Source organism: Tiliqua scincoides, chromosome 2 (genome assembly GCF_035046505.1).
Source record: "Tiliqua scincoides isolate rTilSci1 chromosome 2, rTilSci1.hap2, whole genome shotgun sequence".
Lineage (NCBI taxonomy): Eukaryota > Metazoa > Chordata > Lepidosauria > Squamata > Scincidae > Tiliqua > Tiliqua scincoides.
Window position 1 is genome coordinate 226,615,447 of NC_089822.1, and position 19,128 is coordinate 226,634,574.

The 19,128-nt window shown below is 45.9% G+C and overlaps 1 protein-coding gene across 2 annotated transcripts in view; it reads left to right on the forward strand.

Annotated features, from left to right (window-relative positions):
• Nucleotides 1-19,128, forward strand: part of FGD5 (FYVE, RhoGEF and PH domain containing 5) — a 152,445-nt gene that overhangs the window by 71,857 nt on the left and 61,460 nt on the right. For both annotated transcript variants that reach the window (XM_066616284.1, XM_066616283.1), the window contains exons 4-5: nucleotides 6,752-6,810; nucleotides 6,936-6,966. In XM_066616284.1, the coding sequence (XP_066472381.1) occupies nucleotides 6,752-6,810; nucleotides 6,936-6,966 (90 nt within the window). The remainder of the gene's footprint in view (nucleotides 1-6,751; nucleotides 6,811-6,935; nucleotides 6,967-19,128) is intronic.

Consider the following 19,128-nt stretch of genomic DNA (forward strand, 5'->3'; position numbering starts at 1 on the left):
GCCTGGCTGTGGTATCTTGAGAGGCAGGGCAGGCTACTCAAGTCATGTCAACTCAAGTGCCCATCCCTGATTTGTGTACATAGTAGTGATTGATTCAGTAGTGTTACATACTTTCTTTCAGTTGCATTGTGTTCCCCCCACTCACAGACTTTCAAGAGACATCCTTGTAGTACTTTGTCCTCATTCCCGATCTCATGCAATGTTTACTACTAGCAAATCTTGGATAGATGGAGTAGGATAACCATTTTTGGCAGTGGTCCAATGGACAGACTGCTAATCACTATTTGTCCAGCAGCATCCAGAACACAATGCTCTGCACTGTGTGGATGGCAGAATAGGTTTTATGGGTAACAGTTATGGCACTTATCATACTTCACTTGAGTTTTGTTTTACTCAGATTCCAGGCTTAATATCTAAGTGCCCCCATCATCTGGCTTGAATTCTGAAGCAAGAAAGGCAAAAAGTAAAAAAATTATTTGCCTGTTCTCTCCGTTAAATCCTCCGGTAATGGAGATTTCATGGTCAGTGAAACTCACCCACTGCCTTTGTAACCTTACATCTGGACATAAGAGGCCAAAAGAAAGGCCTTATTTCTAATTATGGTGGTGGACACATGACTTCTCCACTCTCAGGAATCACTTGTTAGATTCTAAAGACGTCTGTTCATATAAACCTTATATACCCCCTTATGTAGTGACCAGGACTATCAAACCAAAAAGGGAACTGCAACTCTGGTATAAAGTGTTAAGCTTTTTCAACACTACAAGAGACCAAACTAGCATGTCTACTGTGTCAGCAAGCAGCTTAAAAAAGAAAAATTACAGTACTCAGACAATGCTACCTGGAAATAGGAAAACAGGAAGCTCAGTCATTCATGAGCTAGCAGCCCAGTCCTGAGCTGCCTGGTGCCCAGGGCTGCAACGATGCTGAAATGGCTGCCACTGAATCCTATAGGTGCCGAGCAGCCGCTAGCAGCCCCTGACATTTCCTTGGGGGAAGAGGACATTACCCCTGGATAAGGTAAGAAGCCCCACAATGGGGCCACTCATCTCTGCGCTGGTTATTTTGCTGGTATAGAATAAAGTAGCTCCGTGTTGCGCCAGGAGGCCCGACATGGGGCTTTGTATCTGGCGGAGCTGAGCTCTGCCAGTCCCACACCTCGCACCCCACCTTTCCCTCGCCCTCTTCCCACCCCAAAACACCTCTCTCCCCACCCTGACTTACCGTTTCACTGCCCGCTGCTCACATGGAGTGCCGGCCAGTATCCAGTCAGCCTCCAACCAGCACTGGCCCAGTGCGGGCTTGCACTGGGCCAGCTCCACTGCTGGGAAGCTGCTAACTGTCGCAGACATGCCTTATGGTATGTTTGTAACAGGGTGCACCAGTGGTGGGCCGGCACGAACCTATCAGGATCAAGACCTAAATCTCCTCCTGCATAGGAATGACAGGATGAAGTGCCCAATAAATGGCATGTACCTAGTCCATAAACTCATTAACCTCTCACGAAGGATGAGTTCCTTGCAAAGAGACATTTGGGATTGCAAATGCTGGACATCAGACACCAATCTGCATGTCCTCATTTTTCATCTTGTGACTCTGGCAGGCAGTGGGTCAATATAAATAAGATACGTACATTTCACATATTATGGCAAATTGCTGTTTTAGCTGTGCCGTCTGTACCTTTTCCTGTCTTATCTGTTTGGTACCACCTGAGCATACAAAGATGTAGACAAAGGAAGGAAAAAAGCAACCAAGAGAAGAATATCATGGGGACATGGTAGGTTTTCTCTATGTTATCTGTTACTGCCATGTAATTTCTACCACTTTAATATTTTAAAAAAACCACCTGACATACTAAGCATTAGCACAGGCTAGTTGTTTTTCTCATGTGGCCTTCACTTGTCTTAAAAGAATTGGGCATAATTGAAGGTGTACTGAGAAGTAACTATAGGACTTGCTCCTAACAAAAGATGCACAGGACTGGAGTTTTGTTATTTTCTATTTTAATGCTTCGGATTCTAATTGGACTTTAAGAAGTGCCATCAGAGTAGATTTGTTCACAGTGAAATGGTACTATAGAATTATTCACCCTGAGGAATGAAGTGAATGAATGTATGAAAGAAAGAATGGAACGGAGAGTGTTTTTAACTCTGTAATTTTGCAATATTGTCCACAAGCTTACAGGAATTCCATGTTAGAAGACCTTGCCACAAAATCTCTCCATGTGGGTTTTGGCTAAACAATTAAGACCACTGCTGGTGCTAGGTTGCTGTGGGCCCTGGGATAAGACCCTGTACTGTGACCCCATGGCACCTTTCTGCCCAACCCTTGATGTATGTTGGGCACTGCCATTGGTACCAGAACTAAAATTCAGGGTTTGGCCTGGCCAGATGGACTCTCTGATTGGTGTGGACCCTTGGCCAGAGCAAGACCCATTTTCTGTGAGGCTTTTCCCCTCATTTTCTGAGATAAGGACTATTAACTGATGGTTGAAGATATGTACACTATGGAATTTGTTGCCATAGGTTGTGGTGATGGCACCTGACCTAGATGCCTTTAAAAGGTCCTATTTGTGGAAGAAAAGTCCATAATAGGTTACAAGCCATAATAACTATGAGTGAGTAATGTGATTTAGAGGTAGCCTATCTCCAAATGCTAGATGCAAGGGAATGGCACTAGTATGCAGGTGTCTGACAGGTGCCAGATGCATCTGATGGACCTGTGAGATATAGGAAGTTAGACTAGATAGGCCCTTGGCCAGATCCAGCAAGGTTTTTCTCATGTTCTTACATTCTACCAATGAGTTTCCACAGACAAGAGGGCAAGGCTTAGCAGTTATTTTGTTGGCTCCTTTCAGCATAGCTCCTTCCAATGGAGCTACTACCTTCCTTTCCATTATGTAAGAATGGGGTATGATGTTAATGGTGCTGGACAGGGCTAATGTAGGAGCAGACCTAATGATATATACATAAAATCTGGAAGGTCTTTAGATTCTGAGGAAGATAAACCTATTAAAAGCAATGGAGCTTGACTAGGCATAGAGCCAGAATGTTCTGTCAGATGCATGGCTTCCCTCACCCATAACAGCTGGGACTGGAGCCTACTGCAGCTACCGGGAAACAACCGCCTGGGAAGGAAGCATAAAAAGCACGCACAACTAAGCAAAAGAGCAACTATCAAACATCACTAACATGGAGTTGCGGAACTTCCTATTTTAACCACCACTTTCTTTGGTGTTAGAAAACCGATAGTCAAAGGGTCTACACTCCCTGCATCTCCCTGTTCCCAGAAGTCTGTCTCTGGACACTGTCGTCAATCTCAGAGTTCATTTCCTGGTTAAACAAACAGTAATTAAACAACACAAGACTGGGCAACGCCTAGAGACAGTGTCTCGGAACTTGCCCTAGACAGGCCATGTGACACTGGGGGTCCCAGTGTTTTGACTTTTGGCTCAAGACAAATTAATCACTAATAGAATTACTGATTGTGACAAGCTGTATACAAGAAGTGAGAGTGGGCCTTGGCTGGTGGTGAAATATGCTCCCCTTCTTGGCAGCTCTAAGCCAGGCCCATCATTAGTGGACGTGCCGAATGGCCAGTGTTGTCTTTGCGCACCGCTGTTTATGAACTTTTCTCTGCACGTGTGTGTGTGTGTGTGTGTGTGTGTGTGTGTGTGTGAGAGAGAGAGAGAGAGAGAGAGAGAGAGAGAGAGAGAGAGAGAAATCCTTCATATATTTTTGAAATTGACTCCTGCTCACAAAAGCTTATGTGACAGTAAAATTGTTGGCTTTTAAGGTTTCATAAAGTTCTTTATGGCCTTCCCCAATTAAGGTGTGATTCTTTGACGTTTAGATGATTTTGATGGCATTTTACTTTGTAGGTTCATTTTATTTCTCAGAATAAGAAATGCAATAGCTTCTGCTTTGGGGCTAAACTGACCTGCTGCAACCTTCAGCTAATATATATGTTATGGTAAATGTCAAAAACTCAATGAATGTGGACATAGCATAGGAATGCTGCCCACTGCCACTCATTTGGATGTGGGTGTGAGCCAAGGATAGACTAACACTGGAGGGTGCTTTAGAAGGGCATCATTTCTTGTGTTTCCATGCACTCCCTTCTCCCCTCAGTGCGGCTCAAGTGTGCTTCAAGTCTTTTTGCCCCCCATCCACCCTTCTTCAGTGTGAGACTAGCTTTTGGAACTGGGTAGGATGGCAATGGTTATTGTTGTTTTGGCCTACTCCAGCCTGTTTTCTTGAGTTCTTTCCTTAGCCCAAGTTTGGCAGCTGGCAGGGAAACAAAGCCGGGATTTTGGTGAGCATGCTGAAATAAGGGCAGTCAGAGAGAGGGGACCATGGCAAAGACAACCTCAAATGCTTTCCAGCTTGGGGGAGGCAGTGCAGTTCAGCTTCCTCAGCCCTCCGGGATGATTATAAACTCAGGCTGTCAATTGATGGTCTTGGCTTGGAGTCAGGGTGGGAATACCTGTAAGGGGGAGACATATTGTTAGCTGTCTCCTCTGTGGCTGCAGTCCTGTGCACTCTTTCCTGTGAGTGAGACCTATTGAACACATTGGAACTTACTTCTGAGTAAACATGCATAGGATTATGCCCCAAGTTAGTCGCCCCCACTGAAGATGAGTGGAGTTGGGAGACAGGACCTGCTGGAGTTATTTACAGACTTAGGAATGGCTTTATTTAATAAATGTGTTTTGATTCATATTCCAAACAACTTGTCTTATAAGGGCGATGTTTAGGGTTTTAAGACCAACAGGAACATAAACTGCAAGTGTCCAATTAACTAAACTATGGTCAGTTCCTGTTTTCTGGTACCTTTCTCTGGTAAATCGTTGTTCCTCTTTTCACCTCTTTTTCTTAAGGTGCTGTTAGAGTTGACATTTTTCAGGCTTCAGCAAATCCCTCCCCCCAGCTCTGTAGATACTAAACATCTGAATGGGAAATGGATTCACCGTGTGTTTAGTGCCCGTCCATGGAAATGTGTGCGTATGAACACTAAGGAACCATGCAGTGCACACGGCCTGTCAATACACTCACTGTAGCTGCTGAGGTATATTTTGAGCTGCTGATAAGATTCTGTGTAGCACAATTATGCTTTACAATGATATCTTCATCCAAAACAACAAACACCCTTCTGATTTTTACATTGGCAGAAGGCAGGCAATAGGGGGTAAATGAATACAGTAAGTGGCAAAGTGGAGTATTCAGCAATGTGGAATGGGGGATGGAGCTGCGGCAGTGATCCCGGGCATGAGCATTGGGGTGTTAAATGCATTTCTCTCTTTTCATTTCTGAAATGTTGGAAGATCTTCATTTATTTACCCGTTCATTCAATTTGTACCTGGTTTGTCTCCCGAATGGGCACCCAGAACAGCTAATATGAATAATATAATATTTGAGAAAATGCTGACATTTTCTGAAAGCCATAAATCTGAAAGCCAACCAAATGTCTAAGAAATGAACACAGTAAGGCTGCAATCCTGTACACACTTTCCTGAAACTAGCAACCCAATCCTATCCTTCGCTGGTGTAGCTGCACCGAAAGGGTATGTGTTCAGTGGAGGGGGGGGGGGGAACGAACAGGAAACTTCATAAGCCTCCTGCCTCACAAAGGGTCTCCTCTGACCAGTGCCAGCAATTTCATAACCAGATTTCGCAATCAGCAATCAGATATGCACCCGATCCAGACTGGTTTGCTCCGGCATGCAGTGTTACAAACATGCCATAAGGCACGCCTGTGAAACTTACCGCTGGACCAGCACAGGCGCTGACTCAGCACGAGCCCATGCTGAGTCAGCGCTAGGTGGAGGACGGGCAACCAACATCTGGAGCTTCAGGTGATTGGTGGGCAGTAGATAGGTAGGTGGGGTGTGGGGGGAGGCATTCCAGGGCATAGGGAAGATGGGGCAGAGGGAGGGAGCAGACTGGGAGGGGGTGGGACTGGCAGAGTTTTAGACAGTTGGATCCATATCCCCATGTCTGCGCCAGTTAAATAACCATTACAGAGTCAAGTAGCCCCATTGTGGGGTGTCTTACCTTACCCAGGGGAAGGGGATAAATGTCCCCTTCCCCTGAGGAGCTGCCAGCAACTGCCCAGTGCACTCAGGATTTCATGGCAGTCATTTTGATGTTGCTGTAGCCCTGAGCGCTGGGCAGCTCAGGATTGAGCTGCTGGACACATCAGGAAGTGACTTCAAGTCTTTTTGAAATTTATCAGTTTTCTGTCCCCATTCTCTGTCTTTTCCATAATTACTCATCAGTTAACCATTCTGTTTTAGCAGGTTATTTCTGAGATCTTCAATAATTTCTTAATAAAGTCCTTGCTCTTTAAAAATTATTTCCTTGGCATTCTTTGACTAAATCAAATGCTGAAAAGTAATAGATACACAGTCGTCAACTTATGGGTAGTCATCCTTCCATTTCTCCTTGGGCACTTTTGCCACACATGGGAAAGAGATGACCACCTACCAACTCAGGTGAAAGTTTCTGTAGATTCTTCCAAATGCCAGATACTAGGATGCAGTATATCTTTTGTGATGGTACAGCACCATGATGACATTGTGTTGGTTTCCCAGGGAATGCATCAAATGGTTAAGGTTAGCCTCTAAAATACCTTGTCATCCCTAGACCACCAAATCCAAAGAGGGTACTAACTGAGAGCAATCTCTGCTACATTACTTTTCCTGTCCTGGTACTGGAACATTTCTGATCCTGTTGTGTTTTGTTTTTCACAGAAGGAAGGACAATCCAGAGCCCATCTCATTGCCCAGGAGCTTGTGTCTTCAGAGAAAGTGTGAGTGTCTACCAGCTAAAACGTGATTTGCTGTCATCCTGTAACACTGGGTTGTACATTCTGCATTGTGATTCATTTAGTTCTAGCCAGTTGGCAATTAATAAAATGGTGTCTGTTTTCCACAGATACGTGGAGATGCTCCGGCTGTTGCATATGGTAAGTAAATCATTTTCATTGTCGAAACCTAATTGCTGTCTTACTTAGTGATAATTTAAGAGACAGAAACAGCACTAAGGAGGCAAAGGTGAACTCTGTCAGGGGTGGCTTCTCGTGCAGGAATGCTCACTGAGGCATTCCAAAGAAATCTGTCTTGCGATTTAAAAACACACCCACACACACAAAAACTTTCCTCCTCTGTCTGTGCCAAAAGTCTGACGCTCTTCATCAGTAAGAATGAATTGTTGGTCATACAACTTGCCAGGAGGATTGCCTAAGGAGAATCATTTTCAGGACAATCATTTCATAACTAGTGGAGGAAGACATTCAGAGAAAATGATAACTGATTTGAAGAGATAAGATTGGCGAGAGTAGCGTAATTGAACACTGTATAAAACTTTGACGTGGATTAACTTTTGGTTAGGAAGATTAAGAGGAACAGTTCTTTAGAGCTGCTTTTTAAAGACAGGGTGTCTGCATATCATTCCTATGCCTCAATACAAATGAAATATCTTGCACAATGGGCAGCCCAATCCTGAGCTGCTAGGCACACGGGACTGCAGTGGTGCCGAATATGGCTACCCCTGCCTCCAGAGCAACCTGGCAGCTGCCGCCACCTCCTCAGGAGAAGGGGACTTTCGTCCCTGGGTAAAGCAAGTAGCCATGCAATGGAGCTACTCAATTCTATGACGACCCTAAGGTCAGCATAGAAGAGCCTCTTTGTTGGGCGGGTGACCCAACACAGAGGCTCAGGATTTGGGGTTCTGAGCTGTCTGTGACAGATCAGGAGAGAGATCTTGAGGTGGTGGTGGACAGGTAGATGAAAGTGTCGACCCAGTGTGCGGTGGCAGTGAAGAAGGCCAATTCTATGCTTGGGATCATTAGGAAGGGTATTGAGAATAAAACAGCTAATATTATAATGCCGTTGTACAAATCTATGGTAAGGCCACACCTGGAGTATTGTGTCCAGTTCTGGTCGCCACATCTCAAAAAAGACATAGTGGAAATGGAAAAGGTGCAAAAGAGAATGACTAAGATGATTACTGGGCTGGGGCACCTTCCTTATGAGGAAAGGCTACGGCGTTTTGGCCTCTTCAGCCTAGAAAAGAGACGCCTGAGGGGGGACATGATTGAGACATACAAAATTATGCAGGGGATGGACAGAGTGGATAGGGAGATGCTCTTTACACTCTCACATAACACCAGAACTAGGGGACATCCACTAAAATTGAGTGTTGGGAGATTTAGAACAGACAAGAGAAAATGTTTCTTTACACAGTGTCTGGTTGGTCTGTGGAACTCCTTGCCACAGGATGTGGTGATGGCGTCTAGCCTAGACGCCTTTAAAAGGGGATTGGACAAGTTTCTGGAGGAAAAATCCATTACGGGGTACAAGCCATGATGTGTATGCGCAACCTCCTGATTTTAGAAATGGGTTATGTCAGAATGCCAGATGCAAGGGAGGGCACCAGGATGAAGTCTCTTGTTATCTGGTGTGCTCCCTGGGACATTTGGTGGGCCGCTGTGAGATACAGGAAGCTGGACTAGATGGGCCTATGGCCTGATCCAGTGGGGCTGTTCTTATGTTCTCCCTCCTCCCACTTCCCTCCCTCCAGCATGCCTCCTCCCTGCCCTTTCTCCCTCTGCCTCCCCCCACCCTGAAACACCTCCTCCCTGCCTCCCCCACACCCCCACCTAACTCTCTGTTACCCAGCGGTCCGTGCAACTGCTGAGCAGCAGAGCTCCAGTGCTCCACTGGCACTAGCTAGCGCTAGCGCACACAGACATGCCTTACAGCACGTTTGCGACAGTGCACACTGGCGGTAAACCAGTGTGCACTCTTTAGGATTGGGCCTTAAGTCAGGGCCAGCTTAGGAGCTGCAGGACCCAGTTAGAAACATTTTTGTGGACCCTCAAGTTTACAGTCGAGGTCTTTAAAATCTTTGCAATATAAATAAAATTTATTATAGACTTTATATCTCTATGGTAGAATGGAATGCTCATGTGAATTAATGGACCAAATAGATCTGAGCACATTTTAATATAAAATTGTAGACATATAAGCCTACAAGAAAACAAACAAAATGTGTAGATTACCTTTGAAAAGTAAATAGTTACAAAACCACTTGTTTTAGGGCCTGTAAAGTGACTTAGTAAAATAGTGATTTTATTTTTTGTTTAGAAAAAAATATTCAAAAAGTAGATTACCCTAGCATGGGGGCCACTTAGGCACAGGGCCCAATTGGGAACAATTGGTCCAGTTGTCTTAAAGCCAGCCCTGGATTGAGTAATACACTCAGCTGTCTTCCGACACATTGTAAACTCCCTCTTGTGTCCTGGGCCTTGCAGTTTACAATAAGTTTGCTGTGGAGCCAAAGGCACGTGCTATTCCTCATGTAAGATATTTCCACATGTTTTCAGAGCTGGGAATAACTTGTGGGATTCTTCTTACACACAAAAAAACAAAACAAATTACAGTAGTCTAATTGTTGCCTCGTGGTCAACTGATGAATCAGTTAATTAACTAATTAAGTAAAAAGCAGGGTTCTCACCGGAGATGATATGCTGAGGATAGTTAATGAAGATTGGTGCAGATAACAAGTATTCTTGGTTTAATTACATTTGAGTGACATTAACTGTTAGGGAAATAATGTAGACCACATTGCTTGAAGCGATCAGATGGGGTTGGAACAGTGCTGTGTTGGTGGTAAAGGGAGTGCCTCTGTGTGACTGACCAAGGAGATCACTCTGAACTTAAGTGCCAGTATCTGGAACAAGGACCTCGTAGCTAATGTGGGTGGGCTGGTTAGGACTTACTGGTTCCCTGGAGTCCCTCACCTCATTATCTTATCAACCATTCTGTACAACCTGTTAAGGTATGAGTACTTCTGGTGGAAAGTTTGAGTCTGGGCAGACTTTGTTCATTGGGAATTCCTGCTCACTTCCTTTGCTGCTTTCTTGTTAATTCACGACGTTTCCAAGAACCTATGTATGATATAGGGCTGACCAGATGTCACATAGCTCAAAACAAATGAGATAACGGTGGATGGACTGGAGATTAGAACAAGTTACTCCTTGCCAGCTGTAAGAAAGCTGATACTTGTCATTTGTCTCATTTTTCATATTGTGACACTCATATACCTTTTGCAAACCCCTCTAAATGTGCACTACAGTATTGGTGATATGTTTCATGCCCTTTTGGCAGGCTCACAAAACTCATAGGTTCTTCCATTGCATGGCAGACATTATTGTCAATACAAGGTGAGAGTAACTTTCAGACAATGAAACAATGGCATTAGATATCAACAGATCTCAGACCTCAAGGCAATTATTATACTGTGTCCCTTATTTTTAAATTTTGTACCCTGATTTTCTTTTAAAATTCAAGGCAGCTTACAATGATAAAAGTATATTAGAACAATACAAATCAAATACATTGATTTGCCATGTACAGGTGACAATATTAAGGCAGGGACAAATCAACACACTAAGGGCACAATCCTACCCTGCGCCGGAACAGGCAAACCAAGAGGCTTGTGCTGTATCCAGTGCAGGATAGGAGCCCAAGGCTTCTTACTCCGGGTAAGGCGCCCTTGCCTCAGTGGGTCTCCTCAGACTTGCACCACCTCCTGAGGTGGTACAAGTCCGAGGAGAGTGGAGAGACTTCAAGCCTCTCTGATCTCCCCAGGAGTGGGGTTGGGATCCAGCATAACTGCTGGATCCCAGTTCCACCTCCTGCTCCCCACTCGCCCGCCCCTGGGGCCACTCACTGCCTGCCCTCCCCCCGCCTTCCCCCACCCAGAAACGCCTCCCTCCAGCCTCCTCTGGAGGAAGCCAGTGCGGAGGCTTGTGTCAGCCTCTGCAGGCCAGTGACCCTAAGCACTGGCCCGGTTTCCTCCTGAGGAGGGACACCAGCCCATGAGTGCCTCTGGATTGCTCCCTAAATGAGATAGGTACCCTCCACAGTATCCTGACAAGGCACTAAAAATTAGACTCAGACCCATCATAAGTTTAACAGCATCTTTATATGAATATTAACCCTGGAGATTTGGATGGTGAAAAGGGACAGTTGTACTATTCTCATTCCATAGTCCTGTGAAAACCATCAGATGTGGACAGAAAATTACATTTCGTCTTTGCCCTTAACTGCCATCAAGCCGACAGCTTTATCCAGCACTCCTGTTTTATGCCTGCTTAGAAAATGTATTTGCAAAGGTTTAGAGATTTTCCTGTGTGGACTTCTTTCCAGCTGGACAAAAACATAAACCACAAGTAAATCTGCAATAGAAAGACTTACACCTTCCTATAGAAAATTGCAGCTCACTGGCTAGTTGTGGGCAAACTCAGCCTGCATACTACCTGCTATGGTGCGATGGTGTTGTCCAAAAAATGCAAGTGGATGGAAATGAAGCATGTGCTTCTTTGTCTAATCTCCAAAATGCTAATCTCTCTGTGCTATCCCACAGGCAAGAAAGTCATATAGCTAATGCATACTGCAGAAGGTCAATAGCATTTGCTTGCTTTTTTAATTTGCCCATTCCCATCTTTTTATAAGAAAACAAAAGGGAAATGAATAGCCCAGTCCTAACTAACCTTCCAGCACCAATGTTTCTAGTGCCAACAGGGTGAGTGCTATATCCTGTGGTGATGTACAGTCAAAGAGGCCTCCTCAAGGTAAGGAAACTAATGTTCCCTAACCTCAGGGCTGCATTGCATTGCATTGATGCTGGAAAGATTAGTTAGGATTGGGCTGTTAAGTTATCTTAATGGTTATTTAAACATATAAACCAATCAGTTGTGGCCTAGTCCTGTGGTTTTCAAACTTTCCGGGAGTTTGAAACCCGCAGTAAGTCTTTGCGGGGGCAGGGGGAATGCAGCGACATGATCCCCAGGATTGCGTCGCTCAAAGGGCTGCAGGGACTGGGATGCACTCACCAGTCCCTGCAGCAGCTGTCCCTGTGTGCGGGGAGCCCTGCTCAAGCGCCTGCAGGGCGCCCCAGGTTAAGAAAAGGGAGAGTGGAGCGATCTGCTCTGCCTCTCACAAAAGCTCTGCTCTCTCCTTTCCCTGACCTGGGGAGTCCTGCAGGCGCTCGCGCAGAGCTCCCCACACACAGGGATGGCTACTACAGGGACTGGAGGGTGCACCCCAGTCCCTACAGCCCCATCAGAAAGGAAAGCGGAGCGATCGTGCTCCGCTTCCAGTTTTGTGGAGTGGGGCGCGATCACTCCGCTTTCACTTTTCCTGACCTGGGGAGCCCCTGCAAACCCAAACCCCTGCAGCCCCCCTGAGCGGTGCGATCCTGCAGATCCTGCGGATTGTGCCGCTGCTTTCCCCCTGTCTCCTGGCTGCCCCCACCCCTTAAGGGGACAAAGGCCAGGACCCACAGGCTGGGGCTTCACGATGCCCCAGTTTGAATACCACTGGCCTAGTCCTACAAGGGCATTTAAAGCGGCGGATCTTATGATATGCACCATAAAACCTGGGATGCTGACACAAAAGCTGTGCTTTGGGGGTGCTGGCACAAATAGCCAGTGGCCCAGTGCACATGAAACAGCTCCCATATACTCCACTACAGCAGGTGGGTCAGCAGTGGGAGTGGTTTTGGTTGAGGAGCAGGCTAGACATGGAGTGGCTTGGGGATAGGGGGAAGTTCTTGGTGACAGTAGCACATGCTGAGATTCTATTTCCCTTTCCCCACCTCAGACCAACCCCCTCAAGTCTCCTTGGAATTATCCCAGCAAAATAACTGGGGAGGAGACCCAGTGGAGGCCGGATGATCCACTGGGAGGTAAGGAGAAATTATTTAGGGCGCAATCCCAACCCAGGCTTTTGGCCCCGATCCTGCACTGGATACAGCGCAAGCCTCTTGTCTTGCCTGTTCCAGCGCAGGATAGGATTGCACCTTTTGGCATATGTCTGAGTGATGCTGGGAAGGAGGATATTGCCGCTGATAATGCCCCTTCCCAGCTTGACATCTCCTGCTCCCCACCCTGGTCTACTTCCTGTTGCACCCACCCCTACCCCTCATGATGACTCACTGGCACTGTGATATCTTTGGAGGCTACTGGCATGCAAAATGGCATTCCACTTCTTGTGATTACCATAATGCATGCTGAGCCACCAGAACACAAGTTCTGGCAGTACAACAAGCTCATACAATTGGGTCCTAAGATATTTACCTCTCTGGGACCATCTAGTCACCCCACCCCCCCATAAATGCATTGGTATTGCTGCATGCTATGATCTGGCAGGGGTTAGGATCAGGCTGTTACTACCATGGCAATATGGAAGGAGTATCATTGATTGCCGGACAGAACTGTTGAATGGCATGCTGGCATAGGTCCAAGGAGACCCATTGGAGACCAAATAACCTATGGGGAGATAAGTAAAAAAAGATTTTACTTATCTCTGTAAGAATCAGCTGGTCACATCCCCCTCCCCCCATAGCCTGTGGTGTGTGCTCTGTCAGTGGCGTTGCTGGTCTGGGCTGGTGGTGGATAGGATTGGACTGTTAGTTTCTTCCCATAGGTCCTCCATCAGTAAGGTGTATAGTAATACTTGGAACCTTTCTTTTCCTGGTGGAAGAAATAAGACAGGTCTTCTGATGAGACTCACTTCTGATGAGTGATTGTTGGGGTTTCTGTGCATTGGTTTGGATAAAGGAATGTTCATCATCCACAGACTGCTGCTCTTAACAGGGCCTCTTTTGGCACATCTGCACATTAAAGTTTCCGAAAGGGGTGGCATTGTTGATGTCTCCCATAGTGCACCATTTTCCCATGTGGAATTTTCCCATGTGGAATTTAACTTATATCCTCAAGGCCTTCATGGTAACCCCTTTCAAGCTTTGCCAAAACGTTCTTTTAAGTTGCTCACCCTGAAGGTGGTGTTCTTAGTTTCTGTCACTTTAATCAGAAGAGTTTTGAAGGCTCTTTCTTCCAACCTTCAGTTGTGCATATTCCACAAGGATAAGGTTGAGCTCAGTCCAGATTAAACCTTTATTCAGGAGCTGAACTCACTGCTCCATAGATATGTTTTCCCCCCTTTTTTTTGGCCCTAATCTGGCCCATCCCCAAGAACGCTGGTGTCATATTTTGGACATCCACAGAGTACGCCAATTCTGCTTCAGTAGAGTGATAGTATGAACAAAATATGGCGCCTGTATGCAGAGGAGTCACCAGAGGCAGTGTCACCCAAGGCAGAAATGTCGTAACGTCACATGACATTGTCATATCACATGATATTGTGATGTCACTTCTGGGTTCTCCTGGAGGAGGAGGTGGTGTTGTCAGCGGCTACATGATGTGGCTGCCGCCCTAATTCTCCTTCACAATAAGCTCTCATTGTGCCTCCAAAGGAGGCGGAAGGGGTAGCAGCCACATAGCAAAGCCGCAGAAACATGAAGTAGCAGCAGTTTCTACATACTTGCTGAAAATAGAGCCACTTGCCTCATGAGCTGTACACCAGTCTGCCTCCCTTGACTCACGGTTCCCTCGATTTACAGCAAATTACTTCCATCTTTTGCCAAGCCACTACAGAACTTGGAATGGAGTGAAGAAGTGATTCAGAGGAGCTCCGCTCCAACAAGCTACTTCTTCAATGGGCACTGAGTTCTACGATACCAGCTGCCGTACTTATAGCAGCCAAAGGATGCTTCTTATATGCTTCTCTCAACCCTGCCATCTCCCAGACGGCATCCCATCCCCTTCTTGTTCTCTAGGATACCAACACAGTTCAAATCTTCTACCTTTGCCATGCATGTTGGGGTGGTAGTCATGGTCTCCTAGGAAAGTTCCCCTCCTATCCTCTCTTTGTCCCTACAGTTGTTATAGGGACTCTGAAAGGTTTTTCTGCCTTACTGTTTTTTGTTGTTAGTGTTTAACCATCAACTGCAGTTCATTTCTGGGGCTGGGGGTTGCCTTAGCTCTTCCACTCCAGTCTGGAAGGGCAGGATGGCCCTCCCACTGTAGAAGTTTTGGATCCTGCCTGTGTTCCATATGGAGCAGTGGTTCTCAAACTTTGAGAGAGCTTTACTCTCTCAGTAAGTTTTGTGGGGGAGGGGCAAGGGCAGGGAAGTGATCCTCAGGATTGTGTCCCTACAGGGGGTAAAGGGAGGTGCTTGCACTGACTTGTAGTCAGTGAAGGCTGCTGGAGGCTGCAGGAGGTGCGGGGAGCCCAGCGCAGCCCTCTGCAGGTCTCCCTGAGGCTTGGAATATGCAAATGGAAACATTGCAAAGCACTTCCTGCGAACAGGAGGTGCTTTGCGATCATTCCGTTTCAAGATTCCAAGCGTTGCAGAACCCTGCAGAGGGCTGTGCTGGGCTCCTCACACCTCCTGCATCCTCCAGCAGTCCTCACCACCTACAAGTAAGTGCAAGCACCCCCCTTTCACCCCCCCTTAGGGATGAGATCCTGGGGAATGCTTCCCTGCTTCTCCTTTCCTCTGTCCCTTAAGGAGACAGTGGAAGTGCTACACGAACCAGATATATAGGCATCATCCCAATGATCTGGAATGTCCTCCTGGAGTCCAGGAGAATAGGCATTCACAGTCAGGTAATTTCATTTTTTAAAATAATTTGTGTCTTCTGTTATATCTCAGTAAAGGAAACAGAAGCACACCACACCCTGACTTTAAATGAAGAAAACCCCTTTTATTTTCTCAAAGCCTCAGGAACAACTTTTCCCCCCCCCCCTTCTAGCATGCCTCCTCCCTGAGCAGATCACTACTGCATTTAGCATAACAGAATCAGTTTGGCCTTCCTGCAGAAACCTTAATGGTTTGATTGATTGCCCAAATGATGACATTTCCATACACCCACTCTGCAATTCAACTGGAAGAGTGAAAACATTGTATGAGCTCAAACAGTATGTCAGCTGCTGTGGCTGGAAAATAAAGAGTGTGATGTTAATCTAGTTTGAGTAATGTTAAGCTGCTGCTTATCCAGTTTTGATCACAGTGTTTGCATAATGATACCAACATACTGTGTTCTTTTTAGTAGACTGCAAGCCCAATCCTATGCAGGTCTACTTAGAAGTAAGTCCCATTTGAGTCAATGGGGCTTACTCCCAGGGAAGTGTGGATAGGATTGGAACCTCAGTTCACACATTACACTCCGTTAATCATCAAACAATCAAGTGACAGAAATGCATGTGTGAACCAGTTTTGGGACTTTTTACACAAGTTATTACAACAACCTTTGAACTTTTTGAGTGCTCTTTGGGTTATGTTTAAAAGATAGAGATAGAAGTGGAGCAAAAAGTTGCCTATAATGTTCATCAACCAAGCTTTTCCATTTGCATTATGGAATGATTTAAGCTTCATTTGTGTATGTGTCTTCAAGGAGAACTTGGTGGCAGTTCCCAAATATCAAGGATTCTAAAGGAAGGCCACAATATTAATGGTTTGAAATTTCAGTAGAGCATGGATACTAGATTGGATAATGGAAGTTAGTTGACTGTGTAGCAGCTCAGTCCTATGTTTGGGAACTAGTGTTCTGGCAGATTAGTCTGAACTATGGCTTACAAAATGTGGTGCCAAATAGCACATAGTTGGACCACTGTTGGAAATGGCAAGTGACACTAGCTGCATTGCTGCACCCTGCCTGGATCACCAAGTGCTGGTATGTCAGAGGTGAGGCAGGCTGTGGGCAGGGAGGGAGTGGCTGACCGAGGCATAATTGGGTGGGGAGGGGGAGGAACTGGGGCGGGGAGGAGGTGGGAAGGGAAGAATCCAGTGGCAGTAGCGCACACCGGATCTTACCCCTCCATTTAAACCTCTCCACCTCTCTTCTCTCCTCAGACGTACACCACCAAAACAAGTGGCATATGTCTGAGGAAGTCCCCTAGGTGGGCCCAGGGCTTATGAAGAGATAAAATAATAATTTGTACTTCTCATTTTCCATGGGGTCACCCATCCCACCATTGGATGCAATGCACACCTTTTAGGCACAGCTTCATCTGCGTTGCTGGTGGGAGATAGGATTGGGGCCTAATTCAGTGAATGACAATGGAGCAATTTACATAGTGAAGTTATAAAAATTTCATTCTTCACAGCCCAATCCTATGCATTCCTACTCAGAAGTAAGTTCCATTGTATTCAGTGAGGCTTATTCCCAGGAAAGACTGCATAGAATTGCAGCCTTGCATTATTTTAGACAAGTTGGACTAGAAGAGTTGGACTAGAAGAGATTCCAGCACTCATGTGATTCCATTAAGTCATGGAGTGCTCTGGAAGATAAATATCAGCTGCTCAAAATTTTAAACTGAATTAATTAGACATTTGAACACTGACTTAGGAATCGTATGTATATAATAAACTTATTCCATTCTGAAGCTAAATTTGGAAAAAAAAAAACACTTTATATCTCAAAGGCTGGTTTTACTGGCAGAATGTAATGACAAGAATAACTCTTTGGTGCCAGCTGGATTTCATGCACAAGAAAATAAACTGTGCCTGATTAAGTTGTTGGACAACAGAGCTGTGAATGAACATTTCTTCACTATTGTACTGTATACAATGTTTAAAAACTGTTTAATGTTTTTAAGTACTGACAGTGTTCTTCCTACTCTAGCTTGGGATATAATTATTATTAATAATTTTGACAACAGGCCCCATTGTACAGAGAACATAATGTTTATTTGTCACTCTGTAAGTTTTCTATAATGAATATGCAGCTGTCACCCAATTGTTACAAGACAGTCTAGGGCTGCAATCCTATCTGTATATACCTAGGAGTAAGCCCCATTGACTATAATGGGACTTTTTTTGAGCAAACATGCATAGGATTGGGCTTTAAGGGCACAAACCTGATCGGCAGATGGGCCAGCGCAAGTCCCTTATGCCAGCACATCACTGTTGCAAAAGTGCCATAAACTGCTTTTGTGCCGACTTAGGAGCAAGGAGGCCGGCGCACAAATATGTGCTGACCTCTGGACGCCATCCCAAACCCCAATGGGCTGGCACAAGGGTAAACCCACACCGGCCAAGCTAGGCCAGCGCGGGGGTCTGGGGGGCGTGGGGAGGGTGGGGAGGAGGCACTCTGGGGCAGGGAAAGGGGGGCGGGCCCATCAGCGTATGGTGGGTAAGGGGGCAGGGTCAGGATCCGGCATTTATACCAGATCCTATCCCCATTCTTGTGCAGCCCATGGCAATTCTGGGCTGCTTGGATCTGCACCACCTCTTTAGATGGCACAGATCCTAGTAGCTCCATTGGGGCTGCCGCAGCTTTACCCAGGGTAAGGGGAAACGATTCCCCTTGCTCCAGGCTTTGCTGCCTTTGGCTCCAACTTCGCATTGGATACAGGGCAGGCCTGCCGGCTTCTCTGTCGCAGCACAGGTTAGGATTGTGACCATCCTCTAAGTTTTGCTTCTGTTGCAGAGAGAATGAATTTTCCAAGTGTGGCATTCCCAGTACCATTTTACATCACATCCGTTGAGTCTCAGTTTAATCAGATTAGATTGTTAGTTGCAAATGCTATGGGTTCTCACATTATAGAATTAAATTTTTTTCTCATACAAAATAATATTTTGCTCAGGATCTATTACATTTGTACTGAGCACCTATGGATATAAAAGCCAATTCCCCAAACCCATCCCACTTTCCAACATTCCGTCACACTCCAGTGTGACTGAACAACAAATGCAGGATGGAGCTATGCAAATTGAAGCAAAGCTGATTTTTAATGAGATATTTTGTCTGTATTGATCTTGGATGGTCCACTGTGTATCTTGCATATTACTATCATATTAAATAAAATATCATTGAGGGTCCAATCGTAAGGGCATACTATGATGGTGGAGTGCATGTTCCACCAGCAAGCATAGTGTGCTTTCTGACTGTCGCAAGTGTGACTCCACCCTAAAGCATGGCCTGGCCACCGCAGGAAGTGGCAAGTGGCCAGTTCCATATGACGATAGACCACAAATACCTGCCTTGCTGGATAGGGCTGCATACAAGATTGGGTGGAGGTGGGGGATGGCAGAATGGTGGCAGATGAGGGCAGAACAGGGTGGTGACAAGGGTGGGGAGGAGAGCAGATTGGACCCAGGAAGGGGCTGGGTTTGGTGGCAGTGGCGTGTAGCGAATCCTGACCCACTTCCTAGGCCTCATCCACCTTTCTGGGTCTATGCGGACCTCTGCCAGCACTACCGTTGGCACCTA